This window comes from Podarcis gaigeae (assembly GCF_964106915.1).
Source record: "Podarcis gaigeae genome assembly, chromosome: 10".
Taxonomy (NCBI): domain Eukaryota; kingdom Metazoa; phylum Chordata; class Lepidosauria; order Squamata; family Lacertidae; genus Podarcis; species Podarcis gaigeae.
The window spans coordinates 14,885,755-14,912,089 of NC_139686.1; the positions used below are offsets into that span (position 1 = coordinate 14,885,755).

The window sequence follows — 26,335 nt, forward strand, 5'->3', positions numbered from 1 at the left end:
ATAAGACTGTGGCTCTCTAATATTTTCATATCTCTATGGAAGTGCAAACTGCTTCGGAGAAGATCTGTTTTCTTAAAAACTGCGGATCATCAAAATGTGGGCTACCCTATCTGAGCTTCTAGCAGAGTGCGACTCCATAGCTAAACAAGCATTATTTGGAAAGCAGAAAGCAATATGAGTGCTGATGAATGGGACACAGATCTTTTTATTGTCTTCTTCTTCTCTTCCTTCTCCTTCTCCTTCTCCTTCTCCTTCAATTTAAAGTTCCCTGAAGAAGGGATGCCGCTGTGTTGAAATTGATTGTTGGGATGGTCCAAATAATGAGCCTGTGGTTTATCATGGACATACCTTGACGAGCAAAATTACCTTCAAGAATGTCATTGATGTGGTCCACAAGCATGCTTTTGAGGTAGGTGCATGTAGTTGGTCAAAAGCTCTGAAAAATGTCCACAGGGCACCGTAGGGTACCTACTTGTCTCACAGCAGTATCAAATGACTCTGAGGGTGGGTGGTCTGCCGACCTATGAGAGCCTTATACGATGTTGTCAGCTGACCTACAGAAAGCATAAAACAGATCTTAGATGTGACACATGGCAGGGCTGGATAACAGAAACAAAAATACAGTGGTACCTTGGTTTACGAACTTAATCCATCCAGAGGTCCGTTCTTAAACCAAAGCATTCTTAAACCAAGGCGTGCTTTACCATAGTAAAGATCCATAGCTGGATCGAGGCGGGTCGGGGCTGCTGATTCTTTTAGACCTGTCAGCAGCCTTCGACATGGTCGATCACGAACTCCTGGACCACCGCCTTGCCGACGTTGGGATTCAGGGCACAGCCCTTCAATGGCTGCGCTCGTTTCTCTCTGGTCGGGGACAGAGGGTGGCGCTTGGGGGAGAATTGTCATTGCGCCACTCCTTGGTGTGTGGAGTGCCTCAGGGTGCAATTCTCTCCCTGATGCTTTTTAACATCTTTATGCGCCCCCTCGCCCAGCTTGTCCGGAGTTTTGGGCTGGGCTGCCATCAGTATGCCGATGACACCCAACTCTATCTGTTGATGGATGGCCATCCTGACTCGGCCCCAGACACACTGACCAGTTGTCTGGAAGCTGTGGCTGGATGGCTATGTGGGAGCCGGTTGAAGTTAAATCCTTCGAAGACAGAGGTCCTCTGGCTGGGACGGGGCGATATGGGATTGAGGGGGCAACTCCCATCTCTTGCGGGGGTGCAATTAGTGCCAGCACCGTCCGTTAAGAGTTTGGGTGTAATCTTCGATACCTCCCTCTCTATGGAGGCGCAGATTACAACTATAACAAAGGCAGCATTTTTTCATCTCCGCCAAGCTAAGCAGTTGGCTCCTTATCTCTCTCGCCCTGACCTAGCCACTGTGATCCACGCGAAGGTCACCTCCAGACTGGATTATTGTAACTCGCTCTATGTGGGGCTACCCTTGAGACTGACCCAGAAACTCCAGCGGGTGCAGAATGCCGCGGCGAGACTCCTTATGGGGTCTTCGCTGCGAGATCACATTCATCCGGTACTATACCAGCTGCACTGGCTCCCGGTGGAGTACAGGATCAGGTTTAAGGTGCTGGTTTTAACCTTTAAAGCCCTATACGGCCTAGGACCCTCGTACCTACGGGACCGCCTCTCCTGGTATGTCCCACAGAGGAACTTACAGTCTGCAAATAAAAACATCTTGAGGATCCCAGGCCACAGAGAGGTTAGGCTGGCCTCAACTAGAGCCAGGGCCTTTTCGGCCGCGGCTCCAATCTGGTGGAACGCTCTGTCACAAGAGACCAGGGCCCTGCGGGACTTGACATCTTTCCGCAGGGCCTGCAAAACAGAGCTGTTCCATCAGGCCTTTGGGCAGGGTGCAGCCTGACCCCCCTCCTCTGGCAATCTGCACAGAATTTTGCTTATTGGTTGCCATAAATTTGATTTTAATTAATTTTTATAATGAAATGTTTTTAGAATCGTTGGATTATTTTGATTGTTGTTAGCCGCCCTGAGCCCAGCTTAGGCTGGGGAGGGCGGGATATAATTATTATTATTATTATTATTATTATTATTATTATTATTATTGTAGTGGGGGACTCAGTTTGCAAATGGAACACACTCAACAGGAAGCGGAACATGTTCTGCTTCCAAGGCAAAGTTCACAAACCAAAACACCTACTTCTGGGTTTGCAGAGTTCTTAATCCAAGTTGTACATAAACTAAGCTGTTCTTAAACCAAGGTTCCACTGTAATTCCTTTGGGCAGAACAGCACAGTTGCTGTGCAGTGAGGAAAACCCTGATATGTTTCAAGGACGGCTGCTCCTCATAACAATTTGGGCCGCATTTGTGTGACTGCTGTTTATTTATTTGCTTAGCTGAAGATTTCTCAGTTGTGAAAGAGAACTAAGTTGTTCACCAACATTTATTAAAGCAATATTACATCAAGCACCCAGTTCAAACACAGCCAATTCCCACTTTCATAATGTCAAAGTCACCAGAGATCAAATTCACATTCCAAAACTGAGGAGCGTCTCTCCAAGAAACCATCCTTGAAATTCAGGGGCAAAGCAGCCCAGCATTCCACTGTTATGTTCTGTCCACTATCAGCAATCCCCATTCTTTGTAAAAGCCACTTCCTAATACGTGAGTGGCGCTGTGGGTTAAACTACAGAGCCTAGGACTTGCCAATTAGAAGGTCGGCGGTTCGAATCCCCACGACGGGGTGAGCTCCTGTTGCTCGGTCCCTGCTCCTGCCAACCTAGCAGTTTGAAAGTACCTCAAAGTGCAAGTAGATAAATAGGTACCACTCCAGTGGGAAGGTAAACGGCGTTTCTGTGCGCTGCTCTGGTTCACCAGAAGCAGCTTAGTCATGCTGGCCACATGACCCAGAAGCTGTACACTGACTCCCTCAGCCAATAAAGCGAGATGAGCGCCGCAACCCCAGAGTCGGCCACGACTGGACCTAATGGTCAGGGGTCCCTTTACCTTTAATATGTGGCAGCTGCAGGCATTTAAAAAGAAAACAGAGTCACAAATCCCAGATGGGCATGGACGAGCTCTTGGTCATGCCTAACGTGGCCCTTGGAATCCTCCTAAGAACATAAGAAGATAAGAAGAACCTGCTGAACCATCGAGTCCAGCATCTTGTTCTCACAGTGGCCAACCAGATGCCTGTGGGAAACCCATAAGCAGGATTCAAGCACATAAGCACTCTCCCTTCCAGTGGTTTCCAGTAACTGGTTTCCAGAAGCATTGCTATCATGACTACTAGCCATTGATAGACCTCTCCTCCATGAATTGGTCTAACCTTCTTCTGAAGCCTTCTAGGTTGGTGGTCATCACTGCCTCTTGTAGGAACAAATTCTATAGTTCAACTTTGCTCCTGATCATTATCTGCAACTGAGCATGCATTTCCCCCTCACAAAAGTGATTCAGGGAGCAATCCTTACCCCTGGTGAGCAGCAGTGGGACAGTGCAGCTGTATTCCTGCTGCTTGCACCACCAGTGGCAACGGCAGTGTTGAAGAAAGGCTGAAGTAGCAACAAGTTGCCGATGGCTTAGTATCTAGAGGATCCTTGGCTAGCTCAGATCTGCTCCTAAGTTACACCTGAAACACCCCGTTTAGGGTTTACACTGACCATTGCCAGCAGTAGCTTCCTTACACCCACACTTTTCCTATGGCAGTTGTGGATTCTCCCCACTGGTAGAGGCCAAAACAGCCAGGCAGTTCTGGGTGGTGGGATGCCCATGACACATTCAACTACCCTCAAGCTTACGTGGGTTGAGGTTTGGATTCTTCTGTTAATGGACTTCCTCAGTTTCAAAAAGGGGAGGGATACCAACAGTCTTTATGTTAAATTTTCAGGCATCAGATTATCCCCTTACACTATCTTTGGAGAATCACTGCAGCGCTCCGCAACAGGAGAAGATGGCTGGCCATTTGCTAGACATTCTCAGGGATACCCTCTGTACTTCAACACTGGATGATAGCATGCCATCTGAACTACCCTCTCCAGAGGTAACATCCCCCTCCCCCAAACCCAACATTATTATTATTACTGTAAAAGATGGTTTGTTGGGGTGTTTTGGTGTGTGTCAGTTTGTGTGTGTTTGTGTGCAACTCTGCAACTGTTGTGCACATTTGCAGCATAATGATTATTTGGAGTTTGGATTATCTTCATCATAAAAAATGAGATTGGTCAGGGGGAAATGAGATAGTCCTCTTCATCCTGGAGAAGAGTGACTAGTGGGGTGCCACAGGGTTCTGTCTTGGGCCCGGTCTTATTCAACATCTTTATCAATGACTTGGATGATGGACTCAAGGGCATCCTGATCAAATTTGCAGATGACACCAAACTGGGAGGGGTGGCTAACACCCCAGAGGACAGGATCACACTTCAAAACGACCTTGACAGATTAGAGAACTGGGCCAAAACAAACAAGATGAACTTTAACAGGGAGAAATGTAAAGTATTGCACTTGGGCAAAAAAAAAAATGAGAGGCACAAATACAAGATGGGTGACACCTGGCTTGAGAGCAGTACATGTGAAAAGGATCTAGGAGTCTTGGTTGACCACAAACTTGACATGAGCCAACAGTGTGACACGGCAGCTAAAAAAGCCAATGCAATTCTGGGCTGCATCAATAGGAGTATAGCATCTAGATCAAGGGAAGTAATAGTGCCACTGTATTCTGCTCTGGTCAGACCTCACCTGGAGTACTGTGTCCAGTTCTGGGCACCACAGTTCAAGAAGGATACTGACAAACTGGAACGTGTCCAGAGGAGGGCAACCAAAATGGTCAAAGGCCTGGAAACGATGCCTTATGAGGAACGGCTAAGGGAGCTGGGTATGTTTAGCCTGGAGAAGAGGAGGTTAAGTGGTGATATGATAGCCATGTTCAAATATATAAAAGGATGTCACATAGAGGAGGGAGAAAGGTTGTTTTCTGCTGCTCCAGAGAAGCGGACACGGAGCAATGGATCCAAACTACAAGAAAGAAGATTCCACCTAAACATTAGGAAGAACTTCCTGACAGTAAGAGCTGTTCGACAGTGGAATTTGCTGCCAAGGAGTGTGGTGGAGTCTCCTTCTTTGGAGGTCTTTAAGCAGAGGCTTGACAACCATATGTCAGGAGTGCTCTGATGGTGTTTCCTGCTTGGCAGGGGGTTGGACTTGATGGCCCTTGTGGTCTATTCCAACTCTATGATTCTATGACTCTATGACTCATGGGGCTTGTGATCAATATCACTCTTGTTCCAGCCCATTCTTCCACTTCCTCCCCTCCTTTCACCATAGCTCATTCCAGAGCCTTTGAAACTGTGAGTGAAATGAAGTAGTGTGGTACAGTGGTTAGACAAGGGATTGGGAAGCTATGGCCCTCCAGATGTTGGAAGACTGCAGCTCCCATCAGTTCCAGCCAGCATGTCTAGTGATTGGGGTTTATCAACATCTGGGGTGCTGCAGGTTAGCCACCATGGATTAGACTGAGGAGACGCTGGATCAGATCCTCGCCTAGCAATGAAGATGAGGGATGGTGTTGTGATGGTCACAATTTCCCAGTCTAGCCTATTTCACAGGCTAGTTGTGAGGATAAAAATGGGGAAGGGGAAGAACCACTTATGCTATCTTTAGCTTCTTGGAAGGATATAAATATTGCAAGTATGAGAGGGCAGAGGAGCCTGTGTTGCATGGATTGATAGGCTGCTTCCTGTATAGGCGACACATTGCCCACCCCCTTCTTCAAACAAATTGAAATATAATTGTTTTCCAGGTAAAACAAATAGTCAGATGTGAGACATTCCAAGCTATAGGCAAGCCATGCCGATATCTCAGGAAAAACACATTGTCCTTGAGATGACAACATGAGGCTACATGCAGTGTTGGTGTGCAACACTTGAATTGTGTTGCAGTCCTGAAGAAAGGACCACACTTGTGTTAACTGACTCATAACTATGGCTCCCTTGCTTGTTGAATTGTTCCTAGAGCTATATGCTTCTCAAAATTGCACTCAGATTGTGGGTAGAGAAATGCCACCAAGCTTCTCTAGGAGAAGGAGAATTTATCCAACAAGTCTCAAGGGTGGTCATAGCACAGCTTCTTTCTTTAATTTTCAGGAAGGGGTAGAATGGATAACCATGGTTTCCTTTTCATTAGCCCAAAAGCTAATCCCTACATGCAAGTCGAATCTCCATGACATAATGTTGGTCGATGACTTGGATGTGAACAAATGACAGGGGTTTGACAGGGGTGGAGTGGATAGCCATGGCTTCCTTTTCATGGTGTCTGCTGGTCTGGTTTGCATAATGTTTCCCCAGAGTGGACACCTGAACAAAAATGGTTTTTGTTCCTGTACTGTTGTGTGGTTTACTGTGCTGAATGCCCTCAAATTTCTTCCCGCAGCAATTGAAATTCAAAATCTTGATAAAAAATAAGAAAGTCGGAACTCTGGAAGAAACCCTGCAACGCAGGGGCCAGAGATGCATGGGCCAAATAGCAGAGCTCGAGGAGGTCATGGAGTCAGAGGATGACCTTATTGATGAAGACCCTAAAGCACAGTTGATCAAGAAGCCTCTTGCTCGATTGGCGTCAGCACCCAAAAAGGATAAGAAGGACAAGAAGGTAAATATACCTTCAGTTAGATGTGGGAGAGGAATTAGATTTTGTTTGTATTTCAGTGAGAAAGCAGCTAATTCACATTTCTTGAACCAAAACATGAACAGAAACCCAGCTATCCTTTGAAATGCACACTTCTCTGATTTCTGCAGTGCAGTTTTCTAATCAAACGTGTACTAAAATGCATATATTGAGGGAAATGTGCATTAAAGATGTGTGCAGCAGTGAAAACAACATTAAAATGCATTGCATTAGTGCAAATTGCTTGCAAAAATGTGTATATTAGTCAAAGATATACACAAAATGTGTTCATCAGCACTAATTAATCAGAGGGTTTTTTTATTGCAAATTGCTTGTAAAAATGCGGTGAACAAAATTTAAGACTGGGAAAATGAGAAAGGAAGAGAACTGAAATTGATAGATTCCTCTATCCTTAACCTCCAGCACACCAGATTTTTGCAAAAGCAGCAGCCATGTTGCCTGTCTCAGTGACTATTAACTGATGGTTGGTGTTCAATGAACAGGGCACCTTAGCTATTCAGTTATACAAAAACCCCAGGAGAGAATCACCTCATATTTCTCACTTTGCAAGGCTGTAATACTTTTTAACTTTTTATTCACAGACTCATAAGGTTAAAGTCGCCATGTTGCTGTCAGAACTTGTGATATACACAGCTTCCCGGTCTTTCGTCAGCTTTGAAGATTCAAAGGAGAAGCAGAAGTTTTATCAAAATAATTCCATCGGGGAGGTGAAAGGACAAAAACTTATAAGCAAGAGAGGTAATTTACAAGATTCTAAAATCGACACTTGCTGCTATTTGCTTCTTTAAACTATTGGAAGAACTAAACTTTATGCATGTCACATTTCTGCCGTTACACAGGATGGTATTTAACTAAGTCCCACTTAGAGTAGCCCTTTTGAAATTAATGACTCTTGAGTTAGTCATGTCCATTAACTTCAATGGGACTAGATGGATGCCCATTGAGTCCCAGTGGGGTAAAGCAATAATAATAATAATAATAATAATAATAATAATAATAATAATGCCCCAATGTGTTTCATAGTCAGTGCAGCTTCCAGAATACCTTTTGCAACCAGATTGTAAGCCTCAGTAAAGTCATTCTGATTTTACTGGAACTTATTTCCAAGTAAGTAGGCTTAAACTTGCAACATGTAAGAGAATCAGTCCTAAGGATCCTCTTGTAGATGTCATTCAGTGGGATTTACCTCCACATAGGTGAGCATAAGATTGCATCTTTGTGGTATTACTGATCTTTGCCGTACTCTACTGCATCGAGAGCCAAATCCAATCAAGAGGTCTTTACTGCTTTACTGTTTGCTTCTGCTTAGAAGTCGAAGTGCTGTCTATGGAATAAAACTCTAAATAAAGAGATATTTATTTGTTTCAGCCACTGGCCTTTGCAATCTGCACAAAACATAAAATGCACACACATATGTGAACAACTAAGCATGGGAAATTACCGAACTCAAGTGAGACACCAGTCATTTGCTTCCAGATCTAAGCATAATAGAAATATACAAGAATAAACACTACTGAGTGGGTAAAATTACTAAAATCAATTAGAATTTTAAAATGATACAATTTAAAACTCTGGGCACTTTGGCAGCCCTTATTTTAATGGAGGTTGCTATGAATTTTGCAGGTTTTTTTTTCTTCTTGCTGTCAGCAGCTTATATTGATCTGCAAGGAGAAAAGTCATTGTAATAATTAGCTGGGTACCCCAGCTGAGACAGAAATAATGGAGTGATTAACTCTTTGTGTGGATCTCTCTATAAAGAGCAAAATAACGTGAACCATTATCTGGGTACTACCGTCTCCAGAAACTTAGGGCCAGGAGCTATCGGAGGATTTGCCTTCTCCCACAGAAGCTCGGCCATATTATAAGATCTGCTTCAGAGATCATTCTAAGGATGCCTCTCCCCACCTTCGGAGATTAGGCAGGAGGCGACAGGTCATTCATTCCCCATGGTGCAAACATCCTGGAACATCCTCAGAGGCTGCTAACCTTGCTGTCGTTCAGACATTGGGTTGATGTTGTTTGCTTATGTACTTGGAGGACGATCTGTTTCACCGCCAGGGACTACGCTTGAGGATTTTGATCTTTGTGAATTCTGATATGACCTGACTTGTTCTGCACTTCCTGAACTAAAATGCAGATAAGAACCTTGCAGTTCACCCTCTTGATTTTACACTTCTCTGAAGCTTGGGGTGAACCTGTCAGCTCAAAAAAAGTATAAAAACCTGTTTAGAAATGCTTATTTTTGCGAGAGGTAGTTTTAGGGTATATGCCTTTAAGCGCAAATGTTCAAGTAGGGATTTTAAAAATCTGTATGAAGATTTGCACCTAAATTTCTACCAGAATTGTGGAATTTCCCCTCTGCCGAAATGCGTTGAGTATCTGTCTCCATTATACAGCTTTTGAGTTAAGATGCACCTATTTACCTTGGCCTCTGGCAATCGAAGCATTTTTGTTTTATAGTCAAACCCCCTTTTTATTGAATGTATACTGTTCTTTTACATTTGGAATGTCCCCACACCCGTGTTATAACTGTAAAGTTTTGGGACTTCCGGAGGCGGCGCGAAACAGCAATGGCGGTCCTCTTTGCGCTGTGAAGAGGGGCTCCGCGAAAAAGGGTCGTCCGCTGCGGCAAAGCGGAGACCCATTAAGAAAAACCGCAGGCAGAGCGAGCCTGCGGCCGTGGGACTCGGCGGGCGCCTGGAGCCCCCCCCAGAAGCGGGGAAGGAGCCTCGTAAGAGGCTCCGGAACGTGAAAGGGGGAGCGGCGCTGTGAGTTCATCGCTCTTTTCGTGGAAGCAAAGCCGCGCTGCTGCTGCTGATGAGCGCTGACCTTTCTTCTTGAAATTATTGGAATTGGAGCAACATACCCGTGAGTAAGGGACCTAAATTTTCTAACTTAAATTGAAGAAATTCGGCTGAAAGCGGGAGGCGAGTAACAGGAAGTCCGCCTCCCGACTCTGCTAATTAGATCAAAGCAAGGGCTCGGAAACGAGCTGAAGTATTTAAAAAGGGATTGTAAAAGTGGAAGAAAGGGTGCATTGAGAGACTCTGCATTTTGAAGATAAAAAGGAAAGAACTGTGTGTTGTATAGACTTTTATTCTTTAGAACTATCCTCCAATTTCTGGGCTGAAAGAGATAACCCCGTCACCGGGCTGCCAGTGCATAGAAAAAGAACTGTCAAACTGCTGTCAAATTGACGACATTGTTGCAGAGATCGAAATTGTTGCATAGACTGAGATACTAACATTAAACATTGTTGCATGGACCTGTATCGATACTTTATGGCTGGATTTTAAGAGATTAGAAGTTCTGGAAACCTTCCTTTTGTGTTTGGGAATTACAAAACTCAATATGGGGAATTGAGGAACTTCAATGGCGGAAAATAGTCCCTTTCTTTTTTGAAACTTTGAAATACTCCCCCTATAGGACTGTGGAAATATAGTGGCATGGGAATTGAGCTTTATTGAAACTTTTTGTGGTTCTTTTTGTTTATATTTGGGACTTGTTTTTCCCATGGGACAAAAGACCATTTGACCTTGAACAGAGGCAGGTGTGGAATGAGCGGCACAGGGAGAACAAGAGCAGCTAAAGCTAAAGATAAAGAAAAAGAGAAAAAATCTGGGCAACTTTTGCAAACAACTTTAACTCATCACCGCAGATCATCTGTCCCAACTGTGCTGACAGCACAGGAGGTGGAACTAGTGCAGCCTGCTGCAGAAGACATGGCAACTGGAGGATCTGAAACAGTTTTAAAACAAATTTTGGAACAATTGGCAGTTTTAAACCAAAAAGTGGACAATCAAACATCAAAGATTGACCAAGCTACATCCTCTATTGGCAAATTAACTGAACAGGTTTCGCAGCACACTCAGGCAATTGAGAAATTGCAAGGAGCTACGGCAGAAAACTACAAATTAGCTGTGGAAGCCAACCAAAAAGCAGAACAGGCGAACTTAAAGGTGGATGAAATTAAAGGAGAGGTAAGACCTCTGAGAAGGCAGGTAGGGGAACAACAAGCCTACCTGGCATTGGTTGAATTGAAAAGTAAAGATAGTAATCTCAGGATAAGGGCTATCCCGGAATTGGAACAAAATAATTTAGAGGGATTTTTGACACTTTTGTTCTCCAAATTCTGGGGAATTGAGGAAGAAAAGGACTTTAAAATTGTGACAGCCTTTAGACTGGGAAAATCAGTAAAGAAAGACAAGCCCAGAGACTGTTTGGTTGCTCTGAGATCAAGAGAAGAAAGGGATAAGATATTAGGCCTACATTTTAAGAAATCTTTGGAGATAGAAGGCAAAAGGGCCGAAATTTACAGAGATATACCCAAATATCTCTTGGAACTTAGGACTACCTATATAGATTTGACCAAATTGTTGAGACACAACGGAATTCCTTACAGGTGGGAGTTTCCACAAGGACTTTCATTTATTTACAAAGGAAGGAAAATAAAGATTAAATCACCTGAAGACCAGCAGAAGTTCCTACACGACCACGAGGAGGACCTGCAAAAAGGAGCTGCAGCTTCTTGGCCTCCACCACCACCGGGACCATCTCCAAGAGTTACACCACCAGGATCAGGACCAGCTTTACCTCCCCCGGGATCGGGAGGAAGCTTAGATACCCCATTGTAGAACCCGTCAATTGATTCAGGATGTCTCTACAGCTTCTTAGTTGGAACATAAATGGCGGAAACTCCCCGGAAAAAAGAAGGAAAGTCTTTCACATTTTGAAAAAGGAACAACTGGACGTTATCTGCCTACAGGAAACACATGTGACAAGGCTCCATAGAAAAGTGTTAATTAACAAAAGACTAGGCCAAGAATTTATTTCTTCGGACAAAGTTAAGAAGAGAGGAGTGGTGATTTACGCAAAGGAGAGCCTGTCACTGAAATTTTTATTCAAAGATGAATATGGCCCAATTTTTGCGATTGAAATACAGACACAAGGAGAAAAAATTTTGATATTAGGAATATATGCTCCAAATGAGGGAAAGTCGGAATTCTTCAGGAAGCTGCATGAGACTATGCTGGATTATTTGGACTATAGTAACATCATTATGCTGGGTGATATGAATGGGGCTGTGTGTGTAAATATGGATAAGTCACAAAGTGCCAACATATCGAAAGACGGCAGACTACCCAAAACTTTTTTGAAATGACAGACAATATGGACTTAGTCGACATTTGGAGGGTTAAGAACCCTCTAGGGAAGGAAGGGACTTTCTTTTCTGAAGCTCATCTGACATGGACACGAATCGACCAAATCTGGACAACTAGAGGACTGGCACCTAAGACTAGAAAAGTGGAAATCTGCCCAAAAACCTGCTCCGACCATAGTGCTTTGAAAGTGGAATTGAGACTTAACACAACCGGTTCTTTTAGATGGAAAATGAATGACACTTTATTAAGAGATCAGGAGATTGTGAAGAAGGCCCAAAAAACTTTAAAGGACTATTTTGAGATAAATTTGAATACTACTGTGGAAAAAAGAACAATCTGGGACGCAAGTAAGGCAGTCATGAGAGGGTTTCTAATACAACAAAACACGATTAAGAAAAGGCTCTGGAATGAAAAGAAGGAGAAGATATTGGAGAAAATAAGAGAAGGAGAGAAAAAATTAAGATCTAGGCCTAAGTCGAAGGACGTGTTAAGAGAAGTGAAATTCTTCCAGGCGCAATATTCAAAACTGATAAACCAAGAGGTGGAATGGAAAATTAAACAAATGAAACAAAGATCCTTCGAATCGGCGAATAAGTGTGGGAAACTGCTAGCTTGGCAGTTGAAAAAGAGACAAAAGCTTAATACGGTTACAAATCTAGAGATCGAAGGGAGAATGGTTCAGAAACCCGAGGAAATCAGAAAGTGCTTCCAGAGGTACTTCAAAGAACTTTATACACAAGGGCCGCAAAAAGCCTCAGAGGTGGATCAATTTCTTAAAACTAATGGATTACAAAAAATACCCCTGGAAATGAGAACAAACCTGAACTGTAATATTACACAGCAAGAAATTGAAAGTGCCATTCAAAATCTTCAACTTGGCAAGTCCCCAGGCCCGGACGGCCTAACCTCCAAATATTATAAAGTTTTAAAGGACTATTTGATACAACCTTTGATGGAGGTTTGCAACCAGATAATGGAGGGAAGGAAGGCACCGGAAACGTGGAAAGAAGCTTTCATCACATTGATACCTAAATCAGAGACTGAAAAGACCCAACTTAAGAACTACCGCCCCATTTCACTCCTAAATGTGGATTATAAAATTTTTGCAGACATTTTGGCAAATAGACTTTAAAAAGTACTAAATGAAGTGATTCACAAGGCCCAGGCTGGCTTTCTCCCTGGTAGGCATTTGTTTGATAACACAAGAAACATTATTGACATTTTGGAACTTCTACAAACAAATCTGAACACCAGAGCGGTTTTGATTTTTGTTGATGCAGAGAAGGCCTTTGATAATATTTCTTGGATGTTTATGAAGAAAAATTTGGAAGGGATGGGAGTGGGGCGGGGGTTCGAAAATGGTATAGAAGCAATCTATACAGAACAAAAAGCTAAATTGATAGTAAACAATGTGGTGACAGAGGAGTTTAAAATTGAAAAAGGGACACGCTAGGGGTGCCCTCTATCCCCCCTATTGTTCATTTCAGTTCTGGAGGTGTTGCTAAATATGATTAGAAAGGACCGGTTGGTCCAGGGAATTGAGGTCGGAGTGAAACAATATAAATTGAAAGCATTTGCAGATGACTTGGTATTAACACTTCAGGAACCAGTCTCCAGCACTAAAAGAGTGTTAGAATTAATTTCTGATTTTGGTCGGGTGGCGGGGTTTAAGTTAAATAAGCAAAAAACCAAGGTTTTAGCAAAAAATTTGACAGTTGCAGAAACAGATGAGTTCTCCAAAGAAACGGAGCTGAATGTGGTTAAAAAAGTAAAATACCTAGGGGTGTACTTGACCTCCAAAAATTTGAATTTGTTTAAAGATAATTATGAGAAATGCTGGTCAGAAATCAAAAGAGACTTGGAAATATGGTCAAGATTGAAACTTTCCTTGTTAGGCCGAATAGCTGCTGTAAAGATGAATGTATTGCCGAAAATGTTATTTTTGTTTCAGGCCCTACAGATCGTGGACAAGGTGGAATGTTTTGGAAAGTGGCAGAAGGATATTTCTAAGTTTGTTTGGCAGGGCAAAAAGCCCCGAATAAAGTTTAAAATATTAACTGATGCGAAAGAAAGAGGGGGATTTGCCCTGCCAGACTTGAGGCTATATTATGAATCTGCAGCCTTCTGCTGGTTGAAAGATTGGATTTTATTGGAGAACACTGACGTCCTGGATCTGGAAGGGTTTGACAATGCGTTTGGGTGGCATGCATATTTGTGGTATGACAAGGCTAAAGTGCACAAATTGTTTAAAAACCATATTGTCAGAAGAGCAATTTGGAGGGTCTGGATAAAATACAAAGACTTATTGGAGAGTAAAACTCCGAGGTGGCTCTCACCGGTGGAGGCCAAGGCACGTAAGAGACCCAACATGGAGGCCCATTGGCCTAAATATTGGGAAATAATTGAAAAAACTGGAGACAATTGGAGGTTGCTAAGCTTGGAGAAATTGAAAACTAAGGTACGAGATTGGCTGCACTATGTGCAAATTCAAGAGGTATTTAAAATAGATAAAAAAGTTGGATTCCAGGTGGAAAAATCGAAACTAGAGACTGAATTGTTAGAGCCAAAAAGTAAACTACTTTCGAGAATGTATAACTTGCTGCTCAAGTGGAATACACAGGATGAGACAGTCAAATCCGCTATGATAAAATGGGCTCAGGATGTGGGGCATAACATTATGTTTGCAGACTGGGAAAGGTTATGGAACACCGGTTTGAAATTCACGGCATGTACTGCCTTGAAGGAAAATATTATGAAAATGGTATACCGGTGGTACATGACCCCAGTCAAGTTAGCCAAGATATATCATCTGTCTGACAACAAATGTTGGAAATGTGGAGAGGCGGAAGGGACATTCTTTCATCTCTGGTGGACCTGCCCGAAAGTGAAGGCCTTCTGGGAAATGATCCATAATGAACTAAAAAAGGTATTGAGATTTACCTTACCTAAAAAACCAGAGGCCTTCCTTCTGGGCATGGTGGACCAGAGAGTGCTTAAGAAGGACAGAACCTTTTTCATGTATGCTACCACAGCAGCAAGGATCCTGATTGCAAAATACTGGAAGACACAAGATTTACCCACGCTGGAGGAATGGCAATCGCAGTTGATGGACTATATGGAACTGGCTGAAATGACTGGCAGAATCCGAGACGTGGGAGAAGAAACAACTGAGGAGGACTGGGAAAAGTTTAAGGACTATTTGAAAAAACACTATAAGCTGTATGAATGTTAAAAAAATGCACCTTTCAGGAAATTCTAGCTTCAGCAAATGTAAGTTAATGAAATGAAAATTAAGACACAAGAATTCAGAGGTAAAATAATGAAATAACTTTATTGTGTTTGATATAAAACATATAAGAATTGAGCTATAGTAAAATTGAAAATAGGGAACATGATAAAATGGAAGTTACAATAAGTTTTGAAATAAGTTAACAAATTGCTGATGCTTTATAAGACAGAGAACGCAGGGTTCGGAGGATGTGGGGAAGTCCTATAGATTAGATGGAAAAAGAATATGGAAATTTGTTATTTACATCCTATTTTCTTATAACCACTCTTTGTTCTTTTTTCTGTATTTCTGTATTTTTAAAAAAGCAATAAAAAAATGTTTAAAAAAAAATATAACTGTAAAGTTTTTAAATCTATTGTTATAATTCTATACTACTTTGTTATATAACTTTGTTATATTTATGGTAAGGGGTGTGGGCAAGAATCTCTCTCTCTCTCTCTCTCTCTCTCTCTCTCTCTCTCTGTCTCTCTCTTTATCTCTCTCTCTCTCTCTCCCTACACACACACACACACACACACACACACACACAAACACAGAGTGCTTTTTTCTGGTAGGACACAGGGGTACGCATACCCCTAAACATTTTGTGAATCTAAGTTTGGCCTCATTGAGGGGCAGTATTTCAATATGAGTAGGAAAATGAGAGTACCCCTAAACATTTTTTAAAGAAAAAAAGAACAGTATATGTTTATATATATATATATTCTGGAATGTATATAAAGCTATGGTTTTCCCAGTAGTGATGTATGGAAGTGAAAGCTGGACCATAAAGAAGGCTCATTGCTGAAGAATTGATGCTTTTGAATTATGGTGCTGGAGGAGACTCTTGAGAGTCCCATGGACTGCAAGAAGATCAAACCTCTCCATTCTGAAGGAAATCAGCCCTGAGTGCTCACTGGAAGGACAGATCCTGAAGCTGAGGCTCCAATACTTTGGCCACCTCATGTGAAGAGAAGATCCTGATGTTGGGAAAGATTGAGGGTACAAGGAGAAGGGGATGACAGAGGACAAGATGGTTGGACAGTGTTCTCGAAGCTACCAGCTTGAGTTTGACCAAGGAGGCAGTGGAAGACAGGAATGCCTGGAGTGCTCTGGTCCACGGGGTCATGAAGAGTCGGACACGACTAAACAACAACAACAACATATATATTCTGGAATGCCTTTTCTAACAAAACACACATTTCTAAGCACTCTTTGACTGAGGCCCAAACTGAATGGAAAAGACTTGCAAATAATGAATATATGTGAAATGGACTCATCTGCCCACCCCTGTTTCCTGCTTCATTTATTCTCATAACTTCTGCTGTTGCCATTTGACATAATTGTATCCTTTTCATTTTAATATTGTGCAGGATTTATTTAGTGGTTGTTGCAAGCCACCTTGGAGGCTTTTAATCAGAAGCGCAGCGTATAAATATTTCAAATGAGTACAAAAAATAGCACAGGCTCATATGTTGGTTGCTGCTACATCGCATAGGGATTCCCATTTCATATCAAGGGTTCCTGGCTGAAACATAGCACAGCACCAGAAGCAGAGAGAGATGGATTGCCTAGAAATTGTAGCAAAAATTATGATTCTTGGGGCTTCTCAAATCACCCACTTAAACAACCCCTCCCCCGAACTGGAATAAATGATGCAAATTGGGCCTCCTGCAGTTTGCATAATCACAACATTTGTTTTGTGGAGTGGGAGCTATAATGGAATTCAGAATTTATCCTTAGTTCATTTCTCTAATAGTCTGGTGGTTGAAAGGTTTACATTATAGATCTTCAGCCAGTGGGCTGGGACCCACAGGTGGGTTGCAAGGCCATCCCAGGTGGTTCACGGCCAAGCTGTTGCCGCCATGTTGGATTCCAGGTAAGGTTGACCAAACAGAAAGGGCACTTACAGGGGTGTCTGGGCTCTTGCCCACATTGATCTGATGAGATACTCGCTGTATCCACTTCAATGCATGCTGCAAAGTGCAAGAAGCAGGAGAAAGGCAAGAGCCTTCTTCAGTAAGGAATATATTTCTGGCCAATTGTAGGCCTCAGTTTCCTATAGGTATGGCTTGTAGTGAGAGAGCTCTCTATGGGATACAGTTACAGGTAGGTAGCCGTGTTGGTCTGCCGTAGTTGAAACAAAATTTTAAAAATCCTTCCAGTAGCACCTTAAGGTAAAGGTAAAGGGATCCCTGACCATTAGGTCCAGTCGTGACCGACTCTGGGGTTGCGGCACTCATCTTGCTTTATTGGCCGAGGGAGCCGGTGTACAGCTTCCGGGTCATGTGGCCAGCATGACTAAACCGCTTCTGGCAAACCAGAACAGCGCACGGAAATGCCGTTTACCTTCCCGCCAGAGCGGTACCTATTTATCTACTTGCACTTCGATGTGCTTTCAAACTGCTAGGTTGGCAGGAGCAGGGACTGAGCACCGGGAGCTCACCCCGTCACGGGGATTCGAACGGCCGACCTTCTGATCAGCAAGTCCTAGGCTCTGTGGTTCAACACACAGTGCCACCCGCGTCCCAAGCACCTTAGAGACCAACTAAGTTTGTTATTGGTATGAGCTTTCGTGTGCATGCACACTTCTTCAGATACACTGAAACAGAAGTCACCAGACCCTTATATATAGTGAGAGGGTGGGGAGGGGTATTACTCAGAAGGGTGGTGGGAATGGGTGATTGGCTGATAGGTGTGGTAAACCTGTTGATGACTGTTAACGACTGCCAACTGGTCTTACAGGAAAAATCAAGGGGAGAGATGGCTAAAAATAGCTATATCGTGTATAATGAGATAAGAATCCAATGTCTCTGTTCAGACCAGGTCTCTCCATGGTTTTAAGTTTGGTAATAAGTTGCAATTCAGCAACTTCTCTTTCCAGTCTATTTCTGAAATTCTTTTGTAATAAGACAGCTACTTTGAGATCTTGTATAGAATGTCCTGGGAGATTGAAGTGTTCTCCTACTGGTTTCTCTGTCTTGTGCTTCCTGATATCAGATTTATGTCCATTTATGGGGTACAGAAACTCTGTTCACATTCTAGTCCATTTCTATGGCTCTCGAGACTTCTTCCAGAATAGAGCTATGCTGGGGACTAGAATGTAGAAGTGCCCACTTCTGCACAAGGGAGCAGTCTGCTGGGTAGCTTGGTTGCCATCATGGCAGCAGCTGGAGGGCCAGGAAGTTACATCATAAGTCGGGCTGCAGGAGATGAGAGCTGGAAGGAGCAGGAATGCCTCACCATCCTCTCACAGTATTGTTTTGAGGATAAAATGGTGAGGGGGATAACCTTGAGCTGCTTGGAGGAGAAGTGGGGTATAAATGCAGTGATAAATGAATAATATAAACAATAATAAATCACATCATTTCCAGTGGGAGAGAGTTTAGTGCATACTTACCCTCCCTTTTGAAATCAAAAGAACTGAACCTATGCTTTCACTTGAACCTATGCTTTCTCTTTGTTTGTTTTGAACAACAAGCACATTTTTACATGTTCTCCCTGTGACCATATGGACTACAGCCTTTTTTTAAAACCAGAGTTGAGATTTCTTCCAGTGGACTCTATCCTTGATATCCCATCTATAACTGGTTCATGGTTATGTTGATTTCCAGGGTCCATGGCTAGGTTTATTTTTATTTTTATTTTTATTTTTTAAAGTGTTACTTTTGAATATGAGTTCATAGACAAGATGAAAGGAAATATTGCGTAGCTTTGTGGGCATGAATATTGCATGGTGACTTTGCCACAAACACACATCAAATTATCTTACCTTTGAAATATTAAAATTTTGTACTTTTTAATAAAATATGTGCACCATCCCTCTTTGCAGCTCCTGACTTCATTGCGCACACTACAAACTTCATTACAAGAATCTACCCCAAAGGAACCAGGACAGACTCTTCAAATTATGATCCACAAGAATTCTGGAATGTTGGGTGCCAAATGGGTAGGCTTTTCCATCTAATTTTATGTGATGTGTTTGCATGCATGAAACACCAAAATAGGTTTAGATATATGGCTTAGATTTGATAATGTCTCACATGGATGAAAGTGGGTTGGGGGCTGACATATATTGGACTCTAGAGTGCTTTTGGGTTGCAGTCACAGGCCAGAGGGCTGAGGAGGGCAATGAGGTTAAGGTAGGTGTGTGGAACTTCTGTCCCTTCAGATATTGCTAAACTAGAACTCTGATCAGCTCCAGAAAGTGTAGCCAATGGCCAGAGTTGATGAGAGTGATATTTCAGCAGCATTGGGAGAGCCAAAGATTCTACACACCTGGAGACAGGAAAGCAAAGAAGCATCAAACACATTGGCCAGTCTGAGATGTAATGGAGAACCATAGTGGAGAGTCGGGGCAGGGTGGATCATGTGGTCCTCCTCCTCTCTTTGTGCACCGGGGGATGTGCAAAGTATCTTTTTGTAACAGACTAACCACAGTTCCCTGTGACATTTGAACTCAGGAAACCATGGTTTGTGTAAACTATGGTTCCAGCACAAGCCAGGTTCTGAAGCCATGATAGGAGCATTACTCATAAACAAAGGGCAGTTGCCTCAATTTGGATGTCATGGAAGGCTGTACACGGTTTAAAATCAGAAATGAAAGCATCCAATCTGCTTGAAAGAGGAGGCTGGAAAGAGGCGGAGATGTGGTGGATTGCAACTGCCATCATCATGCTGGCTGGGCCTGATGGGAGTTGTAGTCCAATAATTTATGGAGAGTGGAAAGTTCCCCAGCCCTGACCTGAATGCAGCCTTAATGATAGCGGACATATGGCTGAGTCAAAATTGCAATCCCTCATGCTCAAAAATATGCTGTACTGGCCTCCTAAACAGATGTCTAAGTCCTCTTCCTGTAGCACACTGCCTAATGTTTATGTCTTAACTTGTTTGTCATTGCAATGGGAAATGTAACAACAAATTCATTATATAAAGCCATGTACTTTGTTTCATCCTGCGGCAGTTGGGGGGAAGAACAAAAATACTAATTACATCTCTTCCTGCTCATTGCTTTCATTTTTCGCTCCTCTTTAATGGCATGTGTGTAATGCATAACAAAAGATAAAGTGATCTGTTTGGTGATATTAACTCCTCGCCTCTAAAAGCTTTGACTGGGTGCATTGTTGGCAGTGGACAGTTTCCTGGCGTGAAAGGATCATTTATTGAGTGCCACTCAGGACTCAGGCAGCCTGCATTGCAGGAAATTGGATGATTTGTAAATGTCACTGCAGCACCCAGAACTGAATGGGTGACATGCGGAAGGAGTGACTTTATTTCTATGAAATTAAAAAGGTTCTGAACCAAAGAGTTTTGCCCTTTGAGATATAACTATTTTGAGCTTGTCCACATGCTGCCAATCATCAGACTTGTATAATGGGAGTAGCAATACAGTCTCAGAGAGGGAGGGAGGGAGGGAGGGTCAGTCCCTTGTGAATGTTGAAGCTATGCGTGTATGTTGAGTTGGAAGTATGTTCCATCAAGCTCAATGAGACTTTGGCCGCATCTACACCTGCTGTCTAAAGCACAATTGAAGCACATGGCTGAAAAAACAACCCCATGGAAACTGTAGGTTTGTAAGATGTTTGGCAATAGTATCTCTGTGAGGGGATAAACAACTGTTCCTGGGATTACTGGAGGAAGCCGTGTGTGTGTTAAGTGTTCTTTAAATGCATAGCATAGATGTGATCTTCCTCCCAAGCAAAACTGTAACAAGACTGCAGCCTTAAGGTCTACAAGCTTCCTTATCAAACTGTCACCTATATTTATTATAATCCCTGTTCCATTTAAATGCCTAAGAGATGAAAGTTTTACCCACCTGGTGCCCACCAGATGTTTTCAACTTGAACTCCCATCAGCTTCAGCCTGCATGGTCATGCTGGCTGAGGTTGAAATGAGTTGCAATCCAAAACAGCTGGAGAGCATCAGGTTAGTGAAGGCTGATTTACAGGATAGATGAGGAGGTTGTGGTGGAAATATCTACCTTACCTATCTAGTTTTATTTAATTCATGACCTCGCTTTGAAGTGTTCTCCAGCAACAGAACACCCAATGAAACGAAACACAACCTAAGCAGAACAATAAAACTACCAAAAAGAATGCCAAGCAGAGAGAAGCTAAACAGCAGTCAGTAAATCTAGATGAAATCAATTAGGCAAATTAAAGATCAGAAGATTGTCTAAACAGACAGAAAATCTTTAGGTTCCAACTTTGGCATCTCCAGCTAAAAGGTTCTTATAGCAGGCAATGGAAAATAGCTTTCTCTGCCTAAGATATTGGACTGCCGAGGGCAGAAAAAATGGACAGTACTAGGCTAGATGGACAAATGGTTTAACTTGGCACAAGGCTGCTTCTGTGCACCTTTTGAGCACAACAGGTCTTTAAATCCCATTTGAAAGGGTCAATCTTCCGACTTAAGGTGTTACCTAGTCCAGGTGGCACTACTAGGAATGCTCTTTCTGCAGTGGCTGCCAAACTAATGGAGAGGGATGGGTAACCTCATGCCCAGGGACCAAATATGGTTCTCCATTATCTGGTCCTCAAAACCCTCCCCAGACCCCACACCAGCCCTGCTTCACACTCCAAGTGCCTTGCAGGAACAGGCCCTTGAACACTGATAATGACTCTTGGTTCTCTGGATGGAGGTTAGAGAGGAATCATAGGCTCATAGAATTGTAGGGTTCATCTGAGGCTAATCTAGTCCAACACCCTGCAATGCAGGACTATGCAGCTGTCCCAGACAGGGATCAAACCTGCAACTTTGGCATTATCAGCATCACGCTCTATCCAACTGAGCCATCCGCATGTGTAGAAACTAGGCTGCTGTACAAAGATGAAATTTAGAATTGTTGCTCCACCCCGTTCTGCCCTAGACACCCCCAGCCAAGGAAGGTACACATCTGATAGTTAATTCTTTATTGACAGAAACATGCACTTACAGCAACTCCAAAAGTGCTCTGGATACACATGCAAACACCCTTCTAGCCTCTAGGAAGCTGTCCCTAGATCTGTGCCCCATGGAACAGTTGCATAGGATAGATTATGAAACCACCAAGAGTTTTTCTGAACTGCATTTTAAAGAGTGGGGAGGTATGTTATCCCACGATCCCCATGAGATGTGCACAGGAGCCAGAGCCCCACACCTCAGCTGGCAGGAGAAGAGGTTACAAGCACGTGCTGATAAGGTGCATAGAGCAAAATGTGCAAGTGTTGTGGTATGTGATCATTGCATGCACCAGAAATTCAGAGGCCCAGCCCTTGCAGTTTTATCACTCCCATTTGTTTTTTCAATGTCTCTGTATGTGTGTGTTTCATCAGATCCTGGTGTGTGTGTGTGTGTGTGTGTGTGTGTGTGTGTGTGTGTGTGTAGGGGGGAAATATTTCTGAAAATTAGCCATTACTTCAGTTGCATTAAAAACAACAACAACTGCTCACACAATACCTTGTATGTAACTGAAAATATCTCTTCCCCCGCTTGCAGTGGCCTTAAACTTCCAGACACCAGGAGTACAGATGGATATACTGAATGGAAAGTATTTGGACAATGGAGGCTCTGGTTATATCTTAAAACCAGAATTCCTGAGAAAGAGAGACACAGACTTCAACCCACATGACGTAAACATGAAATTCAGAGCACTTACACTTACAGTAAGGGTAAGAAGGTTTCATTCAACCTTTCACTTATCATTCATATATGATACTTATGTATTATAAACCACTGAGCCTCTTGGGCTTGCTGATTGGAAGGTCAGCAGTTCCAATCTGTGTGATGGGGTGAGCTCCCATTGCTCTGTCCCAGCTTCTGCCAACCTGGCAGTTTGAAAGCATACCAGAGCGAAAATGACAACAGTGACTTTAAAAAGGAATGGGGATTTTTTGACAAGATGCTTGCAGAAACAACAAAAAGAAATGGACTCATTGTCAAGATTTGAATAATCTTTCACAACTTTATTGAATTTCAAAATGGAGGAAGACAATGTAACAACATTTAATAGTTTATATATATATACATGTAGCATACAACAAACAATGTAACAAACCAGAAGGGGAAAATGAGGGATGCCAGTGGGAGGGTGGGGATTGTAAAGGTAGGATTGGATTATGGTACATGATATTTGTAATTATAAAACTTTAATAAAAATATTATTAATAATAAAAAATAATAATAAAGAAAGCATACCAGAGCAAGCAGATAAATGGGTACCGCTGCAGCGGGAAGGTAAATGGTGTTTCTGTGCACTCTGGTTTCCATCACAGTGTCCTGTTGTGCCAGAAGCAGTTTAGTCATGCTGGCCACATGACCCGGAAAGCTGTCTGTGGACAAACGCCGGCTCCCTTGGCCTAAAAGCGAGATGAGCACTGCAACCTCATAGTTGCCTTTGACTGGACTTAACCATACAGGGGTCCTTTACCTTTTATCTTTACCTTACTTCTCCTAAGCTCTATTTTTTTTTTTTAAAAAGAAAATATCCCAAATTCATTACTGATTGAACATTTCAGTTGTACATCTCTGGTGACTCTTGGCCCATGTGCCCACAGGTAAAATCCCTACCCTGTCCTGCTGAGGGAATCTGCGTAAGTCTAGTCAAGCATGGTTAAGTCCTTTCAAATCCAACCAGCTAGGACAGTGCAATGCATCTCTTTCTAAGGAGTGATCAGCACCCTGGACAGCACACAGTGGACTTCCCCATTGGCTCAGTCCTGTTCAGTGGCAGGCAGTGGGCGGTTCAGTGGTGGCAAGGACAGGGCCATGCACCCACAGGGGTTTTTTTTTTGGAGGGTGTCCTGGCCCCCAGGACCCCCTGAAGTTGGTGCCTATGGCCCCAGTTCATCAAGGTTGATGGCAGTTGTAGGCCAGCAACATTTGGAAGGCCACAGGTTCCCCATGCAAGGTCTGCACTGATAGCATCCAGAGTTTCAGACAGGAGACTTTTCCAGCCCTACCTAAAGATGCAAACCTATTCCTCAAAATTTTCAGTTATCTCAATTTGCAGTGTAGTTGTGCAATCAGACAATGTGTACAGAATTCATATATTTGGGGAGAATGTGCATGAAAATAAACACATTAGGGAGAATAACATACAAAACGCACCATATTAAGGGAAATTGCTTGCAAAACTGTGTTTACGGGGAGAAAAAAGCAGATGAATTTTCCCAGATTGCTGTAGAAATGTGGAGCACTGAATGTAAGACTGGTACAGTGACAAATGGGGAAAACCAGAATTGACAAATCCTTCCATCCATGCTCAGAACAGACACACTGAAATTAATATACCTTAAGTTACTTGTATCCATTAATTTCAATGGGTATACTCATGAGTAGGAGTAATACTAATAGGAGTAATACAACCCATGGATTTAAACAGCAGACTTTGAACTAAGAAGAATGCAGTAAATGTTAGGAGCAGCCTTAATCATGAGAGCTAAATGGGGGCTCCATATTCAGAAGTACAGACTTTATGTTCAGGGTATGTACATTTTCATACCAGAGACTGAAACCAAAAAAAAGGTGATGGCGGTACAATGCCAGGAACTGTTGGAATCCATGTGGCTGCCCGTGTGGTGAACTGTTGAACTGCAGTTGGCAACCATCTCAGATTGACCTTCTGGGATGACTCTGCCCACCCAGGCTGATCGCTAGATCTTTCTGAACAGAAGAGAGTTTAGAGAGCCTCTTTTCTCAAGCTAAACCTTGCTTGAGCAACAAGATCTGCCTGAGCACCACCTGTATCTTGTATTTTCCCTCTTCATCGGGATCCCTGCCTTCAGAATTCTTTCTCTTGCATCCTGATAATTCTTTGGTCTCCTAGCTTGTTCTTTGGCCCTCTGCTCTGTTGCTGCTGCATCTTTCTTAATTTTTACTCCAGCCTCTCATTTCCCAGCTCCTGAATTTCTCCAGGCTGTTGCCCATGACCCAGCACTCGCTTCACGGCCAACTTGTGATCTTCACAGAAACATGCAGTTGGCCATGTTTGGAAGCAGAATACTAGATGGATCTTTGGTCTGATCCAGCAGGGTAGTTCTGAACTGGGAAACCCTTCCTGGAGGCAGAGTTTTCTGTGGGCAACCCTAATCATGCCTACTCAAAACTAGGGATGCCAGAGAATTCAGAAACAGGAGCAGAAATGACCATTGTTCACTTACTTATCCCATGTCTGGAAGAAAAACCAATTCAGCAAGTACAATTGGTATTAGCTGCTGTTTTCGCTGCCAGTATGTAAATGATACACAATTGCTTATGTTCCCCCATCGGTTTTGTATTTCCTTTGCACAGAAATGAAGGGGGCAGAATAACATCAACATAACTGATGCGATTTATCAAATTAATTACGTAACTTATGTAAATTTTGCCACCATGGATAGCGAGACAAATAATGTAGTTTTTGGTAGAAAACCGACTGCAGCAGAACAGAAACAATTCTGCATGCAAAGAATGCAGAGCAGCATGGAAAATGATACTTTATTAGATCCCAACTCTGAAGTAAGTCCCACTGAATTCAATAGGGCTAGGATAGGAATGCAGGGGTATAGTTACAGTCTACCCTATCTAGCCCCATAGCTGCAATATATCCCCAGATTGGGATTAAATGTAATTTGCAGCATCCAAGAATGAAACTGAACTTTCCTAAAATTCTGGCATTCTGCTTACAAGGCAGCATCATTAAATACTGTTATTTACAAGGATCTCGTTCTCAGTACACCTAGGTCATTCTTCAGCTGCAATTTAGAACATTACCGTAGCATGTTGAAAATAGAGAGAGGCAAATTGAATTAAACCTTTCAGGGCAAGCTGTGATATTCATGTACAGAGATGGTTCTGGAAAATTGCCTGTTTGAACAAAAATAAATCAAACAGGTTTGATTTATTATCTGTAATATTTCCTGGTACTCTCCTATGCTTGTTGTTGAAAATACCTCAAATACTATAAATTCTGTGGCCAGCAAGCTGCAAATAGTTATCAAAGACATTTGACAGGTTATTAAATACCAGCGGTGTACAGTGTGTGGGGTTTTTTTTGGGGGGGGTGTGTGTGGTCTGGCTACAGAATAAGCATTCTCTTCCCATCTTGCCAACCTTTAACAACCTTTAACGTTATTTTTTTTTTAAAAAAAAATGCATGTTAAACAAGGCCAGATATTTTTCTCCCTCCTTCATAAGGAATGGTTGAGGGAATTGGTATGTTTAGCCTGGGTAAAGAGAAGATGTGATAGCCATCTTCAAACATCTCAAGGGCTGTCACATGGAGGATGAAG

At 42.7% G+C, this 26,335-nt stretch overlaps 1 protein-coding gene across 2 annotated transcripts in view; it reads left to right on the top strand.

Annotated features, from left to right (window-relative positions):
* The window catches only part of LOC310825998 (1-phosphatidylinositol 4,5-bisphosphate phosphodiesterase zeta-1-like), a 57,245-nt gene that overhangs the window by 17,673 nt on the left and 13,237 nt on the right, over positions 1–26,335 (top strand). For both annotated transcript variants that reach the window (XR_014555596.1, XM_083700323.1), the window contains exons 5-10: positions 265–409; positions 3,865–4,017; positions 6,402–6,620; positions 7,238–7,394; positions 18,919–19,035; positions 22,563–22,735. Coding sequence is in view for 1 of the 2 variants with exons in the window: in XM_083700323.1 (XP_083556449.1) it covers positions 265–409; positions 3,865–4,017; positions 6,402–6,620; positions 7,238–7,394; positions 18,919–19,035; positions 22,563–22,735 (964 nt within the window). In the remaining variant the exon portion in view is untranslated. The remainder of the gene's footprint in view (positions 1–264; positions 410–3,864; positions 4,018–6,401; positions 6,621–7,237; positions 7,395–18,918; positions 19,036–22,562; positions 22,736–26,335) is intronic.